The sequence below is a fragment of the Mus pahari genome, chromosome 4 (assembly GCF_900095145.1).
Source record: "Mus pahari chromosome 4, PAHARI_EIJ_v1.1, whole genome shotgun sequence".
In the NCBI taxonomy this organism is placed as follows: domain Eukaryota; kingdom Metazoa; phylum Chordata; class Mammalia; order Rodentia; family Muridae; genus Mus; species Mus pahari.
The window spans coordinates 145189903-145211347 of NC_034593.1; the positions used below are offsets into that span (position 1 = coordinate 145189903).

General features: G+C 37.1%; 1 protein-coding gene across 15 annotated transcripts in view; it reads right to left on the reverse strand.

Moving 5' to 3' along the window:
* The window catches only part of Lrrc7 (leucine rich repeat containing 7), a 444829-nt gene that overhangs the window by 204461 nt on the left and 218923 nt on the right, over positions 1–21445 (reverse strand). For all 15 annotated transcript variants that reach the window (XM_021197138.2, XM_029537669.1, XM_029537671.1 and 12 more), the window contains one exon: positions 12326–12404. In XM_021197138.2, coding sequence (XP_021052797.1) covers positions 12326–12404 — 79 coding nt within the window. The remainder of the gene's footprint in view (positions 1–12325; positions 12405–21445) is intronic.

Consider the following 21445-nt stretch of genomic DNA (forward strand, 5'->3'; position numbering starts at 1 on the left):
ATGATCCCCTCTCCAATGCTCCTACCTAGAGCTGAAATTGCTATCATGGAGAGCAGAATCTCAAACTGTTGGTTGCATGCTACATCCATTCCAGTGAAGTCTGCTTGACAGGCCTAAAAGCCTGGAAGCAGTCATGAGACAAAGAGTTTCATGGAAACTTAGCCTCCTGGAATCTTGGCATTCCCATATCTCATACATGTAAAACCTGTCCCCGCGTAAGTCTGGGGTATGGATCCGTGTGCTCTCTTTCAGTATTGTTTTATTATAGGTGCCTTTAAGGATTGATTTTGACATATAGCTAAGCCTCTGCCAGTGTTCCAATGTTTAGGCATTACAATTTACTTGAATAGAGCTAGAAAAACTCAGGGCTAGTCTACATAGTAATTACTTAGAACAATAGCCAAGTCACACCCATACATAGGAATACACAATGGCCTAGGAAATAGGTGGGTTGTAATATTATTCATGAACGGGTTAGTAGAATGGAATTCCCCTGGTTCAGGTTTTTCACTAGGCCCAGAGGAATAGCATAATCAGGTATTTACTAAAGGACCTCTGGTGGTGGGTTTAACATTAGACTAGCATTGCATCAGAGTTGTCACCTGGCTCCTGTGTTTAGCTTATCTTAATTAAGAGTTGTTCCTATTCTCAGTTGTAAACACAGCCTGGCTCCCATCATCTTTTTATGTATGCATTTTCTTTGTTTTGTGTTAAGAACCAGCGTACCTTGGCAAATGTATTCGCCTAGCCTTCTTGTTTTTTGTCTGTATTAAAAGACTGGTGCTTGCTTTGAGAAAATACATTCAGATACACACTCCCTTGTGTCTGTGTCCATGTCTGTTTGTTGCCCTTTTTGTCACCAACTCCATGCCCACCTGTCCAGAACCTTAACTTCCCACGGATTGAGAAAGGCCAACTGAGGCCGGTCCACTCCATGGCAGCTGCACCTATTGCACCAATCAAGACGTTCTTATGGAAATCTCAGCTGAATGACCATGCAACTTTAAGATGAACAGGCCTTTCCTATTAGAACAGTCACATCAAGTTACACAAGGACTTACTGACACACAACTAATTCAGTTAGTCATTAACATTTCTCACAGTTTATCATTAGGATGGTGTAGCCTGCCTCATGTGAAGAGGGACTGAGCTGACTTCCACTCCTATAGTTCCTCCAATGCCAGATTAATCTGTGTGTATAAATGCAAAACTGGGCTAAGTCCTGTTAGTTAAAGATAAGCAAGAACATTGGGCATATTTTTTAGCAGAATCATAATGGATGTAAGTGACATTAAAAAGTGAGAAATAACCTTTAATGAAATTTTAGAAATAGGATGAAATTATTACTTGAAACATTAAATCATTTTTTTTTGCTTAATTAAAATATTCCTCAGGAGTCTTTTCCTTGAAACAATATTGGAATTTTCCTATGACTGTACTCTATAAACACTTTAATGTCTTTATAGTCTAGTCTGGACTTCGTTGTTCTATAAATATTTCTAAGTTGTCTTTCCTCATCTCTTAACCTTCTTTCCTGCCGATATCATGAGAACATGATGCCTGTACTCACTGATGTCTACTACTCCAATGTTTTTGGCCTGTGGTCACCAAGCCTCCTCTGCCCTCTACTCTGCATCCCAAGCTGCCTGTCAACTGTTGTCATCACTGACAGACATTCCCTTTACTTCTATTGCATTCCCATCACACTGCGGGAACATGACATGTGGGTTTCAAACCCAACAGAATAAAGAAACAGCTAGTACTGTGGATGCCACCTGTGCCTTTTCCTGAATGCATCTTCCAGTTTGTCTGTCTACTGTGTAGCTTTGACTGACCTGGAACTCTCTATGTAGACCAGGCTGGCCTTGAACTCACACCTGCATCTCCCTTCCAAGTTCTGAGGCATACACCCTCATTCCTGGCCTAGCTTACAAATTCTTAAATACTCATTGATTTTAGTTTTTAAGACTTTTACTATGTAACTGCTTGACTCCCTAAAACAAATAAAACTGTTTGTGTTTTTAGCAAGTTATATATATCAAATCATACTGTTTATATTTACTGAGGCTTTAAAGATAGATTTATATTTTTCATATTTATTCATTTGGATAGTAACTGTTTATTGTCTTAGAATGCCATGTCCTTATTCAGATACAACATAGATTGTTTAGCATTCTCTTGTAAATGAAGGGTAGTTATTTTATTTTTGTGGTCATAAAATGTTGCTTCTGTGAAGTCATTTGAATACATATCCCAATGTTCCTTCACTAGGGGCCCCGTAAGTTCCCTTCCTGAAAGGAATAATAATGAGTTGTTTGGAATGAATTTTTAAATGTTGCAAGGATAGCGAAATTCATTCATAGCTCCATTCACTTATAACACAAAGTGTCTCTATACAAGCTTCATTTTCTTTATCCTTGTCTTTCTTTATTCAAAATAAGTGTAGGTATTTTGTCTGCAAATATATCTGTATACTATTTGAATTCAGTGCCTTAGGAGACCAGAAGAGGGCATTTTATACCATAAAACTAGAGTTAAAGATGGTAGTTACTGAGAACCACACTTGGGCCATCTGCCAGGGCAACCAATACTCTTAAAGCTGAGCTTCTGTCCAGCCCCTCTCTATATGCTTCTTGACTCCTGTTCTCATCAGTTTTTCTTTTTCATATCACTTTTTATAAACTTGGTAATATAAAATATTTGTATATTTTATTTCTTATTAATACAATGATAATTTCAGTGACCAATTACAGTCAGATTTTGATTTTCATCCTCTGTGGAAAACATCTCATACATCTCTACCTTGACTCACAGCCTGTGGCTTTCTGTACAGTCCTCTGCAGGATGGTGTCTTCAGCCAGGGCCTTAGAATATCCTAAGAGCAATTCTTAGCTACTGTGGAGCAGGAGTGAAATAGCTTCCTCATCTGCCTTGTCTACAGCTCTGTAGAATTTGATGCCCTTGAAGCATCCCCATGAGACGGCGTCCAGTGGAGATCTTAAAAGCTCAACATGCATTTCCTGGGACTGTTGCCAGCATATTCTGCCTACATTCACTCTAACACCTGCTTTGTGTCAACCCAAACTAAACACAGAATTCCCTTCTCAGAAATAATTTCCTTTTATTACTTTTTTATTAGCACGCTGAATATGCAGATTGGCAGCTCCACAGGAACTTCTCCCCACATGTAACTATTATCTACAGATTTTTGTTCACTCTCCTACTCCTCCTCTCTTACCAGACCCTAACAGTCTCTCTGCCACTTTCAGGCCTTCTGCTTTTTCTTTTTTTATTCATACTAAAAACTTTTCCAAAACAATTTAAATTTAGTATTTCATTAAGTTGAAAACTGTTATTATTTCTTATGGAGGGGCATGCCACAGTGTGTGGATGTCCGAGGACAAATTTGATCTTTCCTTCTGTTTTTAAGTGAGATCTGGGGATTGAAGTCAAGATGCCAGACTTGTTGGTCAAATGCTTTACTCACTGAGCCAGTGCTCTGTCTCCTACTCTGCTTTTGAGACAGAAAGTGTTTGACTATATATCTCAGACTGGTTTTTATTTCACTATATAGCTCAAGCTTGTTTCAAACTCCAATCAATCTTCTTGCTGACGTCTTACTAACCCTGGGTGTTACTGACTTGTGAGACCAAACCTGGGTGCAACTTTACACACAATAGTTCGATATTGACTTGGCCAGCGACTCTACACATTCTCAGGGCACTAACTTTGTAATGGTCACTTTATTCTGCACTATCTTGCTCCCGCTTGGATCTTAGACTGGGTTTGTTTTTGTGTATAGCTTTTCAGAAGATATTTCTGTAACTTTATTCTTTGGGAAAGTGAGATTCATGAAAACAGGAAAGGGGATAGGGGAGATAATATGGGTTTTAGAGTATAGATCCAAGACAGACAGACAGACAGACAGACAGACACTGAGTTCAGAGTGAGTTCATGGTACAGTGCTGGGAATAAACATCTGAGAACATCTGCAGGGAACTGCACTTAGAAGGCTTTGAGCTTTTGCCTTAAATGTGTGGCCTTGACTCTACAGAAAACTTCACCTGAAGTGAATAGTGACTGATCTTCATGCCTTCCTTTCCATATATTGGAGCCTGTAAGCCTACTGAATATTTCCTGGCAGTGGCAAAGACATTAACCATATTTCTAATGAGACCTAACCACTGTCCGTTGATATTGTAAGAAGGAATTGATTATGATTTTGGAGGAAGGAACAGCTGCAAATACATATAAATGTAAGGAACCTGAAAATATCTCAAAATATCACTTCCAGCTCAGAGTAGAGGTGCACTCCTGTAACACTCATGTGTGGGGTGAGACAGGAGGATTGTGAACTCAAGGTTATTACAGGCTACATAGCAAGGCTCTGTCTCAGTAAACTGAGGGGAAAGGTCACTGCTAATAAAGAAAAAGACTGAAAACCCGAACTTTCTAGTCATGGGACGCTTTGAAGCATGGGCCTTCCTTGGTCTTCTGTCCATAGGTGGGCAATACATGGCATCTTATTTTTCACTCTGATCAGCAATTTGCTTCTTTATTGTTTCTGTCACAATTTTGTACAACTTGAAAACTCACAGTGATAGAACATTTCCCTTAGTATTAAAAACTGACCATATGAAGCTTATTTAAATTAAAACTTGGGCTAACATATATTTCATGAAAAAAAACCAGTATAAGACTATTTTAGTCATACCCATATAACCATACATGCTGATATTTTACATGGAGCTTTCTTATTTAAAAGCACAGAGTTGGGGATGATGGTATGGTGTAGAGTGGTGCAGTATATTTCCCAGAACTACATTTTTTTTTTAAATCACAATTCATGTCAATAGTATAAATCATTCACATGAATGATGACTCTACATTAGATTGAAAATTAACATCTTTCATTTCCCTCATGAAGTTCTCATGTATCCAGTAGGAAGTTTCTAGCAATTGCTTGTAGAAGCACTAAGACGTTTTTATTGTTAGCAAGGATAAATCACATAGCAGTTTAGGATAAGAAGTCTCCTAAGCCACAAGTTACCGTACTGTGAAAGCATAGACAACAATGTGGATTAGGTGGTATTGAGGTGGCAGATGTAGTCAGTAAATTTACTTGAGAAAACATTTGGCTTCTGTTAACTTCATGTCACAACCGTACTTTCTAAGGGACTAATTCCAATGATGAGAACTTCTGTTTTCATCAGAATGCCCAAGAATCTGTGAGGAAGAAGAAATCTCATAACAAGCGACAAGAAAGCTTTCACAGGTTTCATTAGCATTTGAACTATCCAGTGGAAGCCAATATACACAGTAAGAAGCCTTTTTATAGCAAAATGACTTTACTCCTTAAATAATTTGATGGTTTTCCACAGTTAGCTGACTTGTTAAAAGTTATAGTCTTGAAAAAAATTAAACTATTCCGCAACACAAACATCGTCTTATTTATTTATTTGAAATTAAACTGTATATATTCTACCCTCAATATAGGACAGACACATGTCCTTGGCCATGAGAGATACTTGAACATGCAGTCCTGGAGTGCTGGCCCTGGAGCCAGAAATCTTGGTTTTGAACTCTAGTTCTGCTAATATCTGTGAGATCTTTGAAAATAATTCCATCAGACTCAGTTTCCTTACTCAGAAATGTTAATCCTAGCACCAACTTCTTAGATATGTGTCCATAATGAATGATCCTGTAGATATGCGTCCATGATAAGTGATTCCTTATTCTATGGTGAGACCATGAAGTAACAATCACATTTCTTCTCTATGGTATTTTTATTATTCTCATTTTAACTAAACAGTGCTTTAAATACTTTTTATAACTGCTTATTTTCATCACTGGAATGAGAATTTTAAGACTGACTGCAGACGGCTTTGCTGCAGCCCTTCTGTTTTCTTATTGTGTTTTTTTTATAGAAGCTAACTGAAAATGTATTTTAAACATCAGACCTGTATTAGAATGGTTAGGTCCACCAAAGTAAGCTTTATGTGATATAACTAAAGAGTCAATGCAAAACTTCTTCTCTAATTGGGAAGACATTGTATATGTACTTTTATTTATATAACTTTAAATCAGAAATTAACATCTACAGAGCACTTGGGAAAGTAATGAGGAAATTGAATTGCAACCCCACCTCCTTTACACAGCCATGATTTGCAGTTCACCTGCTTTCTAAAAAATTATTTTCCTATTTTTTAAACAATAAGAAAAATTGCCTTAAGGACAAATGGATATCTATTTTTCCTTTTACTTATAATTTTTTGAGATTATATAGTATGAACAGTGGCTATGTAATTTCTAGAGCATATTCAGACACTTCTAAGAGCAAAGGAGGGTTTGGTGTTAATTGTGCCCTGCGATAAACACCAAAAGAAGCAGAGGCCACACTGTGCAGCCTCCCACCTGTGTAGTTCACCAAGGGTTAATCAAGAGATAGAACTAACTCTATGCCAATTACTATAGAAAATGAAGAGAACATTTCCAAACTCACTTCATGGAATCAGTTTTACTTTGATAACAATCTGGACAAAGGAATTAGTAGAAATATCTGATGGGTATATCTCACGAAATCAACAAAGCATTAGTAGATGTTAGCAAACCAGAGCAATAGAGCATAAAAATGAGTAATGCCCACGACTAAATAGAGTTTGGTCATGGCAAGCGCAATTGACAGAAAACATTGAACAATGTGACTCACCATAAAACCAGAGGAAGGAAAGTCAAGTGGTCACCGATCTTAGAAATTAGCTTTGACAAGATTCAACACTTAGTAAAATAAGCCCTCTTCAAACTAGATAGCTAAGGTGTGATGGGTCTAGTGTATGGTGGCAGAATTTGGTATTTCTTTTTCTTTCTTTTTTTTTTCTTTCTTTTTTTTTTCGAGACAGGGTTTCTCTGTACAGCCCTGGCTGTCCTGGAACTCACTTTGTAGACCAGGCTGGCCTTGAACTCAGAAATCTGCCTGCCTCTGCCTCCCAAGTGCTGGGATTAAAGGCGTGAGCCACCACGCCCAGCAATGGATTTGTTATATCTTATCAGTTAACAGCATGTGGCTGTACAGTGAGTGCCATGTTTGTATGTAACCTTCTTCTTGACTCACCCTCACTTTGTGATGACCAAATGCTGGGTAGCAAGTTGCATCTGGACATAATTATCTAGCAGGTAGAAGTACTTTTGAGAGATCCATCGTGTCTGTAGGGGTGGCCAGCAGAAAGCTGGGATCTCAGCTCCTTCAATGAGGATGAAGTTCTGTAACAGCTTGAGTGGCTTTGGAACACAGAATAAAGGATTCCTAAAATCCAGAAACACACACACACACACACACACACACACACACACACACACACGCCATGAGACAGAGACTGCATTTCCTTGAATGAATCTCACTGAGAGGACTTGTAGGCAAGAGTGCCAATAGTACTAAAAGCCACTAATGGAACATTAAAGAGTAAATAAGAGAATTATATGAGAAAATAAGAAGCAATGGCAGATAACGAAAAACTGGCAGTGCTGTCTGTTTTTACTTCTTTATTCAGCGTGAGAGGAGATCTTCCAAGACAAAGTCAATATTCAGCAAATAGAAACAATGAAATAAGAGAAATTCACAGGTTCATGATTGCTTCTTCAGAACCCCTTCCTTTGCAAATGTTCAGAAACAGTCCAGTAGACTTAAGAAATGAAATTTAGTTAGCTTTTATAATACAAATATGTAAAAACTCTTTTGTATTTATATATATGGCAAAATAAGTGAGATAATAAAAATTATCCACAATAATATAAAAAGTAAACTTGTGAAAATAAATAAGATATGTTATATTTACATGTAAAAATGTATAAAAAAGGAAACAAAAGTTTAAAAGATATAAAGTGGTTTGGAGTTAATGTCCTCAATATATCAGTATTAATTTAAAACTACTGTCAAAATCCTGGCAGACTTTTACATGTTTGGAGAAACTGAAAAGCTGACTGTGAAATTTATAAAGAAAAGCAAAAGGCATAGACTTACTTGTGTGATAATGATAAAGAAGAAACTTAATTAGGGCTCATATTTCCTGGGTAAATGATTTGTAATGAGACTATATATTTGTAAATGAGAGGGTATCAGTGGTGTGAAGTAGACATTCAGGGTGGTATAACATAACAGAGAGGACAAATGGACCCAAACACATACAATCAATTAATTTTTAGTGGAGGTACCTGCTAGCCCTATTCAGGATGGGTACCATTCTCAACAAATGATCTGCAGCAATTGGATACTCGGACAGTAAAGAAAATCTCATGTCCATTATCTCCTAGGGATAAGTAGAGATTAGCTCTGTTGAGAATCCTAACCTGAAGGGAAAGCCTGAGCTATGAAAGCTCCAAGAAAAGCTTCAGGGAAATCAGCAGGACTCTGAACTTGGCAAAATTTTCTTAGGCTAGAAGCTAGGATACATATTATTAAACAGGACTTCATACAAACAAAATCCTCTCTGTGATGGGTACTATTTAGAGCGTGAAGGAACAAACTACAGATTTAGGACTCATACTGCCTCTGGAATCTGAAAATAGCTTATATTTTAGCATTTAAAAGGCAAGTCAAGAAGAAATTTTTAAAAAATCGAATCACTGCCAAAGAAACAATACATTTAATTAATATGCAGAGAAATATGCTGATTGGACACTATAAATGTAAATTAAAGCTACAAGGATACAGCATATCTACCAGACTGACTGAAACTGCAGAAATCAGAGTGGATAGCAGTCGATGGTGGCAAAGAGACAGCTCCCATTTGTAAAAGCTTGTTAGTTTCTTTTAAGCTCAAGGATATGAATTCTATATTCCCAGCTAAACTACCCTAGGCAACAGAAGTGACACCTGAGCATGAATTTCTCAAATGTCTGCACAGTTTCTACCAGCAGTGCTTATAGACAATCTTTTTTTAAACTTATTTTATTAGAGATTTTCTTCATTTACATTTCAAATGCTATCCCGAATGTCCCCTATACCCTCCCCCAACCCTGCTCCCCTGCCCACCCACTCCCACTTCTTGGCCCTGGCATTCCCCCTGTATGGAGCATATAAAGTTTGCAAGACCAAGGGGCATCTCTTCCCAATGATGGCTGACTATGCCATCTTCTGCTATATATGTAGCTAGAGACACGAGCTCTGGGGGTACTGATTAGTTCATATTGTTTCATCTATAGGGTTGCAGACCCTTCAGTTCCTTAGGTAATTTCTCTAGCTCTCCATTGGGGTCTCTGTGTTCTATCCTATAGATGACTGTGGGCATTCACTTCTATATTTGCCAGGCATTGGCATAGCCTCATAGAGATAGCTATATCAGTGTCAACAGAGGAATGGATACAGAAAATGTGGTACATTTACACAATGGAGTACTACTCAGCTATTAAAAACAATGAATTTATGAAATTCTTAGGCAAATGGATGGATCTGGAGGATATCATCCTTAGTGAGGTAACCCAATCACAAAAGAACTCACTTGATATGCACTCACTGATAAGTGGATATTAGCCCAGAAACCTAGAATATCCAAGATACAATCTCCAAAACACAAGAAAATCAAGAATAAGGAAGACCAACACATGGATACTTCATTCCTCCCTAAAATAGGGAATAAAATACCCATGAAAGAAGTGACAGAGACAAAGTTTTGAGCTAAGACGAAAGGATGGACCATCCAGAGACTGCCCCACCCAGGGGTCCATCCCAAAATCATCCACCAAACACAGACACTATTGCATATGCCAGCAAGATCTTGCTGAAAGGACACTGATATAGCTTATAGACAATCTTATCTCCCATCAATGGACACAGGAGTCCTGTGATCTCTCTACATGGGATGCTCCTGCCAATAAAGGGACTAACATGTAGACCAAGAGGTGGCCAGTAAAATGAGTAAAAACAATCTGACACAGACACCAGCCACTCACAAGGCATTCTAGAAAGGACAGATGGGCTAAAGGGGTTCTTGGGATGTTGAACTTATTTATAGTGACAGTTCATGACTAACCACCTGTCAAAGTGTACTCAGTTGTGACCAAAAATATTTACTTATATAAAGTAAAAGTCTGACTTTGAAAATGACACATGATTTAAACTTGCCTTTCTATTGACTAATTTTATAACCTCTCAAACTATTTACCTGTTTAAATATTCAAAGTATTAAGGGCCTTTGATGAAATAGGTTATTTAAAATATTTTAGAAGGTTAAATATGTGAAATTAATTTGGAAATAGCTATGATAAAACTAGTTTTTAAATTCTTAGTAATTTATTTGTTTACTTTTTATTTATTCACTTTATATCTCACTCACTGCCCCCTCTCATTTACCCCATTCCACAATCCTCCTTTCTTCCCCTCCCCTTCTCCTCTGAGAGGGTGGGCCCCCCTAGCTATCCCCTTACCCTGGCTCCTGGGACTAGGTGCATCTTCTTCCACTGAGGCCAGACAAGGTAGCCAAGCTAGAAGAACATATCCCATGGACAGGCGACAAATTTTAGAATAGCCCTCACTCCAGTTGTTCGGGATCAAACTGCACATCCGCTTCACATGTGCGGTGGAGAGGCCTACGTCCAGCCTGTGTATGCTCTTTGGTTGGTGGTTGAGTCTCTGGGAGTCCCAAAGGGTCCAGGTTAATTGACTCTGTTGATCTTCCTTGTGGAGTTCCTATCCCCTCCAGGGCCTGCATTCCTACCCCCTCCTCTGTCATAAAAGTTTCCAAGCTCCATCCACTGTTTGGCTGTGGATATGATGTAATTTTTAATCTAACTTCTACACTAAAAGACTTGCTGCAGTTACTAAACAAGACAATGTATGAGAATCAAGAAACTAAAGAAAACCAAAAACCAGCTGGGCAGGGGTGGTGCATGCTTTTAATCCCAGCACTTGGTAGGCAGAGGCAAGCAGATTTCTGAGTTTGAGGCGAGACTGGTCTACAGAGTGAGTTCCAGGACAGCCAGGGCTACACAGAGAAGCCCTGTTTCAAAAAAAAGCCAAAAAACAAAAAACAAAAAACAAAAAACAAAAACAAAAAACAAAACAAAACAAAACCCGCAAAACAAAAGAACCAAACAAACCAGAAAACCAAATAAGCAACATACAAATCAGTCCAGCTCTTCATTCACCCTGTGCTGTGTGGCTTTAGGAAATGTTCCCAGTCTTGGTTTCAGAAGCTAGTGATATCCATTATGCCGAGATGCTGATAAAATGCATTTAGTATACAGTTGGGGGAATATTTCCAAGGCCTGCATTTGTTTCCCTCTCCCGTACTGTACTTTGATGCAGGAATTCTGATTTTGAAGCACATTATTTTGTTTGTTGCATCACATTTTCTGTTTCACATACAAGTCACTCACTGTACACTTCCAACTCAGTCTACTGTGTCCTCTGGTGTAAAACTCAGACCAGTCTCTTTGTGTCTTTTGAAAATACTCCCTCCATTAAGCATTCTTTTCTCCTCTACTCATGTAGACAAAGTCCTGAAGGGTTTTGCTGTCAGCTTCACGTAAATAAGATGCCATTTTTCTCGGAACACCACTGTGTACATTCCCGGACCACGCTGCTTTAATCTCTTCCAAGTACTACTAAGATGTCAGTAGCCTTCCCAGACTTTAGTTTTACTTCCATTTTACCTGAATGTTCAGGTTGAGGTCTCATCTCACCCACTTGCTCATGATTCCAGAGGCCTCTCACTCCAGAAAATATTTGAATCAGCGACATAGCCACGTTTTTATTTACCATGAGATTTCTTAACTAAATAGATCTTGAGCCACAAGCATCATTTCTCTGATGCTAGCACATTTACCATTCATATTTCTTTATCTATTGCACCTTTAGGCTTTTCCTATACTCTTTATGTTATCTCTGGGACCCAAGTACTTATTTGTGGTCAGACCCAATTTCTTTGGGACACTCAACTATTAAAGCATTCTTTGGCATCTTTAAATCTTCCAACAGTTTTGAACTTCCATTGGGTCCTGGATGCTAATTTCTTACCATGACTGCAATTAACATCCATTTCCTTGATTTTTGACTCTCATCCATGGAATACTGCTGAGGATTACGGAAAATCGATGCCATGGTTGCTCAAAGTAATGCTATATTGTGCCAGTTGGGTCTTTATTCACATTCATAATGCTTTTAATTATTTTAATGAAACTCTGAAATCTTGGTAGCTTTTCTATTATTCTCTTAACTATGACAGTTGATGCTACATCAAAAACTACTATCATAGAAGTTCCATCTAGGTACATTATAAGCCAATGGAATTACAAATAAAAATATGAGTAAAATCTAATTATTTATACTCACTTAGAAATGGGATTGACACTGGCTTCAATAATGGTTAAACACTTACAGCACTTTATGTTTTCTGGAAATTCTTGTACACCTAAAAGGTTGAAAAGAAAACAGTGAGATGAGTTCATGAAGATACCCCAGCAAGCATGTTGAACCTCTGGCTCCTACAGTCAGAATAAGCAATTAAAACCACAAGTTTGGATCTAAACTCCATGTAGGGCAAGCATTCAAGCAGAAATGAGAACAAAATATTATAAAGCCACACAAAAGAGAAGCATAAACACAATATCCCTAATAAAATTGAAAGTTAAATAATGCTTTAGAATAGTACTAGCTGGAAGTTGCATATAAAGTTAAGGACAATTATATCTTACCCTTTATCAACTCTCAGGAATGAAAATAAAAGCAGCTTAGTGCTAAGATTTTTTTGTAAAGGTTTTTGACTGTGAAAGCAGCACCATACATCCAATGTTTCAACCCCTGTTTTCAGGTAAGGCCATAAAACTGTATGAGCTCCCCTCTAAGGACAGCCCAAGTCGAGTTCTGAAACTCTGGGCATTCTTTTCATGTTTAGGCTGGTTTCAGAGTCAGGCTGAACCCGCCTCATAGTAGAAGAAAGTTCTTAGAGCTTTCTCTGGCCACTAATTATATGGGGGCATTGAGTTTTATAGGCAAAATGGCATGTTTGCTTTTAAAACTGGGCAGTTTTATATTCACAAATAGCAAATGGCATTAATTCACATTTATACTCCAAATGAAGGCACTATGTTGATATGTCTCCAGTGCATTCATTTCATTAAATGCATCACAAGGTCTAACTTGATTGTGTTCACAAAATGAATGACAAAAGGAAACATCATTCCTGCATTCTGAACTCAAGTCCTCTTAGAAACAAACCTTTTAAACCACAGAATTAATGATAAGTGTGTTAACAAATTATTAATTACTTGAATAATATAAAGTGTTTGCTGAACTGCAGAGTTCATTGGGCTTGATTCTCAGTTCTTGATTCTTGATTCTTCATTCCACATACACAAGGTGTAATGATACCTGTCTGAAATCTCAGCAAACTTGGGAGGTGCAGACAGGAAGGTTATCCTTGTCCACATAGTAGTTGAAGGCCAGCTGGGTCTATGTTAGCCCTGGCTCAAAAGAAAATAAAAGGCTTTGATCTAAATGCTTGATTATTTGAGAAGCAACCTTTTTGTTACTTATTAGGGCTATTTATTCCTTGTACATATTCTGCTTCCTGTATTCCATTTGACATTCATGCTTGTTCATTCTTCTACTAGGAAACAGAATGTATAAGGGAAGAAAGACATCTGAGACTAATCAATTTGTGATTTCTACCTGGTATGAGGAGGGGAGTCAGGGAATCATTGATTTCAGGTTAGGAGGTTTAACTTGTTCCTTTTATTTGGGCTTTCCTGTGTGCTGCAGACAGGATAATTCAAATAAAATCACAACATCTTGCCAGATGTGTGTGTGTATGTGTGTGTGTGTGTGTGTGTGTGTGTGTGTGTGTGTGATTCATACTGTGTTCTCCAATCTTTTCTTTCTCCATTTTTTTTTTTTTTGAGTCAGCATCTGCCACTGAACCTGAGACTCACCTATTTGGCCAGAACTTAGGTATCCTCCTGTCTCCACTCTATCAGTGCTGGAATCATAGCATGCCATCATACCTAACATTTTTAAGAGGATGCTGGGGAGCTGAACTTAGGGTTTGACATTCATTTTTCCAGCTCTTACAGAGTCTCTTAAGCTGTAGTTAAAATGGGTTTTAGCTTTCTCTAGTGATAAAAGGTTTCTGATCATGGCAAATAAAGAAGTGGATGCTCACAGTCATCTATTTGATGGAACACAGGGCCCCCAATGGAGGAGCTAGAGAAAGTACCCAAGGAGCTAAAGGGGTCTGCAACCCTATAGGAGGAACAACAATAACCAGTTGAACTAACAAGTACCTCCAGAGCTCGTGTCTCTAGCTACATATGTAGCAGAAGATGGCCTAGTCAGCCATCATTGGGAGGAGAGGCCCTTGGTCTTGTGAAGATTATATGCCCCAGTACAGGGTAATGCCAGGACCAGGAAACAGGAGTGGGTGGGTTGGGGAGCAAGGCAGGGGAGGGTATAGGGGACTTTTGGGATAGCATTTGAAATGTAAATGAAGAAAATATCTAATAAAAATTGTTTTTTGGGAAAAAAGTTTTTTGAAGTTAAAAACGACACAAAAGGAGTGCCATTAAAATAGATGTTTAGTTTTAAACTGGTTCTAACTCTATTTCTAAGTATGAAAAAAATATTCTTTCTGTACAGAAGTTAAGTTTGGAATACAAATGTAGGAGAGTCTCATCTCATTACTAACTCTGAACTTAACAACAATAGAACATAGATCCCCGAGCTTATAAAAAGACACTACTTAGAGATACTGAAACTGAGATTTCTGTGACATAAAAGTTGTTTTTGTATCTCACTATTCTGATGTTTGCTTTATTTGTTATAAGTTTTGCCTGTTTCCATCTAATTTCTCACCCAATTCTAGGTCTAAATACCATCTATATAGAGAAATTTAAATTCTAGTGTTCACATGAGGATTTATTCAACTATTTAAAGCCCCTAACTTCTTATTGCCTCCTGTTTTAGCTTGTATTACACTGAATGAGACTAGAAAGAAAACAGGAAAAACCAACAAAATAAAACAAAACACTACTGTGCATGATTATGAGCTAAAAATCTGATACTTTTCTTCTAATAGATCTTTAGTTTCTGAAGAAGAATTATCCATCATTCAACAGGTTTTACTGAGTGCTTACACTATTGAGAAATAATGAACTTTGAGTAAACAGTTCAGAAAAGATAGGAAATTCTTTTTATTGTTGGAGCTTATATTTTATCAGGTGAATGCACACAAAAACACATATATGCAAAAATAAAATATATATCATGTTTTAGCAATGAGAAACATCACAAAAATAACAGTTTAATATTAGATAAATGGAATGAAAGAGAATTAAGGAAGATGCCAGAATGTTTGGTTGGGTGACTAAAGAGATGGAATTGCCTTCTGCTCTGATGGAAACATAGTATATGGAATAAATTTTAGATAGAAGACAATGCTGTACTTTGGGCATCTATAACTACTGGATGGAACTCAGTAGGAGAAGCCAGGAAGAGTTTTGCTCATAAACTTAGAGTTTAAGAGACAAGGCCAGACCAACTTAAGAATTGGCTACTCAGGTCTAGAGAAATGGCTCAGCAATTTAGAAGCACATTTATGAAACCTGAGTTCAATTTCCAGCACTCACATTAGATAACTTACAAACACCTGTACCTCTGGCTCCAGGGGAATCGATCTCCTTGTCTTTGCAGGCACCTATACTCATATGCATATACCCACACACAGTCACAGACAGAGAGACAGACACAAAACCCAGATTTAGACCCAGATACAGACAAATGGGCATACACACAGACACACATATACACAGACACAGATATACATACAGACACAGACAGAAACACAACACTCATAAACACATATGCATACACAGAAAAGAAATGAGAGTCTAGTTATATAAATAATAGTTAAACTATGGAACAATATCAGCACTGATGGAATCAGTATAGAAGATAATGAAGGTGACGAAGAGAATTCAGCTGTGATGCTCTCCAAAATTCAGAAGAATTAACACAGGAGACAAAAAAAAAAAAAAAAAAAAAAAAAAAAAAAAAAAAAANTTATACTCATCATAGCTCCAGTTCCAGAGGACTGAAAACTTTCTTTTGGTCTTCAGGGGAACAAGGTGCATATGTGGTTCACAGACATATATCCAGGCAAAACACCAATGAATATATAACAAAATTAATTTTAAAAAAAAAAAAAAAAAAAGGTTTAGTAAGATATTGGACAAAATGAAAGCACTGAGACCTAGAATTCAAATGAAAAAGAGTTTTCAAGTTGAGAAATAAGATGTACTAATTCAGACTACGTTGATAGTTCATCAATAGAGAACCATCAATGACCAGTGTACTTAGTAAGGTAAAAGGTCACTATGACCGAGAAGCAACCTATAGGAAGGATGTAATATTTGTTAAAGAATGAGGTTTGGTCTAAGAGTGGATGGAGAGGAAGACTATATAGATAATACAGATAATACAGAAACAATCTTTCTAAAGTTATTGTAGTGAAGAAGACAGTTGGGAGAAAACAGCAGGAAGCTTTTGTTCTTTTAGGTCTGAACAAATAGTAGTCCATATGTATTCTAATTAGAATAATCATGTAGACTAAAGTATCTAGATGATACAGTGCAGAGTCAGGAAAGCTGCCGTGATGTTCTTGGGATATGCAAGAGAGCATGTTCCAACTGTGGAGAGACAGTTTGGGAGAAAGTTCCTGTACCAACATACAGGCAGTCAGGCAGTATAGGGCAGAGGCTGGGTGGGGATAGAAAGCATCTTCTGAGAAGTTCAGAATTCTCCGTGGTGTATGTGCAGCCCAGATGAGCATGGAGATGACAAGTCACAGGTCTGGAGGTGGAGGATATGTGGTCATCTTCACACTGAAGAGAGTGAGATGATTGGTGAAGAACAAAAGGCTACACGTTGGATTGTGATCATGAATTCTATATTACCAATATATGTGATTGGTTCTCCACAACTTCCATTCTGCAATAATAGAAAACTGAATTCAAGCAGGCTTGTAGTTTTGCTTAACTGTAGTCATCGAGTAGGGACGGAGTGTTAAAGAGGTCTACAAAAGAACATACTGATAATTAACCACAGAACTTGAATGACAGAAAGAGTAAAGAAAAATTTCAAGACTTGCCAGGGTTGGCATAGGAGAAGACAGTGCTATTAGGGACTGGTACCTTAAAGATGGGAATAGCTAGAAGGGAATGATCTAGAAAGACCATGATAGAGTCAGACACTGAGATTCATTCATGTTTCGTTTCCTACATTGCACCTATAAAAACATGACAACTTAGCAAGTGCTTGTTAAATTGCCTGTAAATTATATTTCACAAAGGTAGATTGAAGCATTGAACTTAAATACATTTCAGACACGGGAAGAAACACTTGATTTTGGTATGGAGGATATAGATTTTAATTACCTTTATTAAAATGAAAGGATAATTGTCTCTTTTCAAACAAACAAAATATAACACATTTTATAAATGCCAAATTTAAATGATTTAGTGTCCCTTCAAATTTACAAGACACATTTTTTACTTACAAATTTTTGTACAAATGAATATACATAATTATGGGGGTGAATACTGAATGATTATGTTTCTGAATTGCACATAAACATAGCAAATAATTTACTATGTGGTACAAATGCTAAATGCTAGGAAAAACTACAATGTTGTATCTTATATATTAAAACAACAGAAACACAGCTACTAAAACATTTTCATCTACATTTTACTTGTTACTAGTCCTTGAAATTGTAGGGTTTTTTTGTTTTTGTTTTTTGTTTTTGGGTTTTTTTTGTTTTTGTTTTGTTTTTAATTTTTATTCCGAGGAAAGCACAGGCAGGTTACTTGTGTACTAAACACGTTGTATTAGTCTCAGAGGAGTAAAAGATGAAATGTTTAGAGAAAGATGTTATATGTACTTTTATTTTATCCCAAAGATTTTTTTTTTGACAATAAAGTAAGATTCACCCTGGATGGTCAGGATTTGAAATCAACATCTCTCAAGTACTATTACGTTTGCCTATTCTGAGCAACAGCTATGAAATCCAGGATTTTATCTGCTGTGGGATATAGTTTCTACCTATACATATTCATCAATGCAGTACTTAAGACAGGGCAATTTGCATAGAATTTAATGTAAATTTAACACTCCTCAGTGTGTCAGCAAGAAATTAGAACTACTATCTCATTAGAAGGGAGGTGATGGGAGAGCTAAAGAGTGACTCTAGTATCTTCCTATGCAGCCCTGCTTTGTGTAGACAATGCTGCTCTTTATTCTCATAAAAACAGTCACTTCTGCAGCACAGATGAGTTCATGTGAGTATAGGAAATGTACATTGATCAATTAGAATTGTTCAAAGAAGATAACTAGGATCTGTTTTGAAATAATTACGATTAACAAATTAAAAAAATTACATATAAGAACATAGAGTTTAATTTTACTTCATATAGAAAGTTATAGTGGGTGAGTAGGGGAACAGGGCGGGGGGAGGGTATAGGGAACTTTCAGGATAGCATTTGAAAAGTAAATAAAGAAAATATCTAGTAAAAAAAAGAACAACAATAAAAAAATGAAAATTATTAAGGATATGTGGCACATAAGGCAACAATAGGTACAATAGACTATAACAGGGTGAGGACTGACAAGAAGACTTCGGAGGACAGTTTGTAGTATTCTGTAAGGTCAAAGTGAAGGGCATGTGTCTGTTGGGTTAGTGGATTGGAGAAGCATCTAGAGGATGCTTTGTGTTCTACCCCAGTGGAGAAGAAAGAGGGACTCAGGAACCATGCATGGGAGGTCTGGGTTACTTGTGAGAACCTGCTTGTTTCAGTGACATTCCATGGTCTGGTGAAGTTATCAGTTAATGGTTACAATCACACAACAGAATCTGCCTCTGGGACATATCTTGAGAAAATTCTGTAAAGTTGTTATGACCTTGACTCATAATGTATTCATAGGAGAATACATGTGACTTGGTCCAACTGGATTAATGGACACTGATTCTGTATTCCCTTTCTTTAACAGAGATTTTGAGTATCTAATGAAATGGACTATTTAATTATATTATTTTGCATTTAATGTTATTTCGATTCTCCCTTCATTTTTAGTAGGCTGCTTAACTGAACATTCTACCCACCTCTATTCTAACAGAAGTCACTGTGGCTTTGAGGACAGTATAAGGTTCAGCTCCTAGTCATAATGAACCAGAAGTGCTGCATGGGACTTAAAATGGTGCACATAAACTCAATTTCATTCTCTTCAAATTATTCATAAGGATTTATAGACCATATATTTTTGAAAAGGTCATGCTGTGGCTGACATGTTCCAGGTTTCATGTCCCTACAAAGACACTAGAGCAGTTACTGAGCTGTGGAGGACACAGGAGATACAGTTTTGTTTTTCATTGTCATGAGGTTATTTAATGGAGCAAAAGATACTGTGAATTTATTTGAGCCATCATGGGCAGGAGAGATTCTACAGACGGGGAAAGTAGACTTAAGGTGCACAACAGTGATTTTTGATATGTTATGCAGTAATGAAGTAAGGAATTCTATAGTTCAGGGTACCAACAAGCACAATTATTACATATTGATTATGAACACATGCTGACATTACTCCATCACCCATTCAAAGCATCCCAAGGTAAGTTCCCTGAAAATTTACAGTGCAGACATCTGGGGTTTATCCTTCTCTTTCAAAATCCTCAAAGATTTAAAGATTTAAAAAAATTCATTAACTGCTTCCTCTTGGGAGTCTGGAACAGAGAGTTTCCCTTTCTTCCTGCAGATGGAGAATGTGATTTATCCCATGTTTCACGAGTGCTTCAGGAAGGGGTGGAATAATTGGCACATTAGTAACACACATAATAACCCTTCAACTATGATTGCCTCTCATTACAACTAACAATAGTGATTTTGCTCACCATGGTGCTGCACACATCCACTCATGTATAAAAGTAAGTTTTAGAGGATGAGAGAAAAATCCACTTAATTGCTGGAGAATTAGGAAGCACTTTCAAATTAATTCATTTTCATTAAAGTCCTTAGATTATGGTGTCATTGTCTCTAAGAAGCTATGAAAAATCAGCAATCAGACTTAAAATAAAATCACTGACTAATTAAACTGTATCATTCGTTAACTAACTTCACCATATAAAACAATTACTCTACTATGGCCATGCATCAGCTCCAAGCCAACTTAGACTATTTATTCAGACATCACAATATCATGAAATGCATTACTCTCTGATTTGTATAAATTTAATTTCACTACTGAATAAAGAAGTGAGGGTGTCTTAGGGTTTCTGCTGATGTTCTGAAACACCAGAACCAAAATCAAATTGGGAAAGAAAGGGTTTATTTAACTTGTACTTCCACGTTTAAGTACATCATTGAAGGAAGTCAAGACAGGGACCCAAGCAAGGCAGGGACTTAGAGGCAGTTGCTGATGCAGAGACCATGGAGGGTTGTTGCTTACAGGTTTTCTCAGCCTACATTCTTATAGAACTTAGGACCACCAGCCCAAGAATGGTGTTGCCTTCAGTCGGCTAGGCCTTCTCCTATCAATAATCAACTAAGAAAATGTCCTACAACCGGATATTTTAGATTTTTATCAAAGGAGGTTCTCGCCTTTCTGATAACATTAGCTTGTGTCAAGATGACATAAAACTAGCTAGGAAAATACATTGAGATGGACAATGGATCACTGCATACAATTAGGGAATTTATTATTGCCGAGAAAAGAAGGCTGGTTTATCAAAAATCTGAACATGTTCTTGTCTCTCTCAGGTTACACAAATGACAAAGTTTTATTACAATTAACAAAAATTTGTTAGAAGGTCACTAATAATAATAATACTTAATAATAATTGTTAATAATAAACTTATTTTTAAGAAAAAGGAATGATTTTTCTTTTTAAATTGAAGACAAGAAGCTGGGACCTCATTTTCCAGTTCATTGCCTTTCAGTTAATTGAATATTTTTATTATACCGTGTAGATAAATATTCTATGAAATGGGCTCTTTTAAAATGTATTTTCTAACTGAAAGATGAGAATACAAACTCTTCACATTTGACAGGAATCCTGTGATACTCTGATGCATGTGTATACTAGGCAATGCTAAGACCAGTTTATACCAGCCTATCTCTTCAAACATTTATTATTTCATTGGTGAACTGATTTTTGAAACATCTCATGCTTTATTATACTCAATCACCCTCCTGTACAGTAGAGCTGGGAATGAATGCTCATTCTTTGTGACTGTAACTTAAGTTCCCCTGATAGCAAGCTCCTCATCCTTTCAGTGCCCTGACTATGTAAAAATTATGAGCATAATATATTCATCAATCTGAGAAGCTGATAGTGGGGGTTATAATGTATTATTAATATATCCCTAACCTACACCCACCCTCAGACAATGTGCATTTTTATTATAG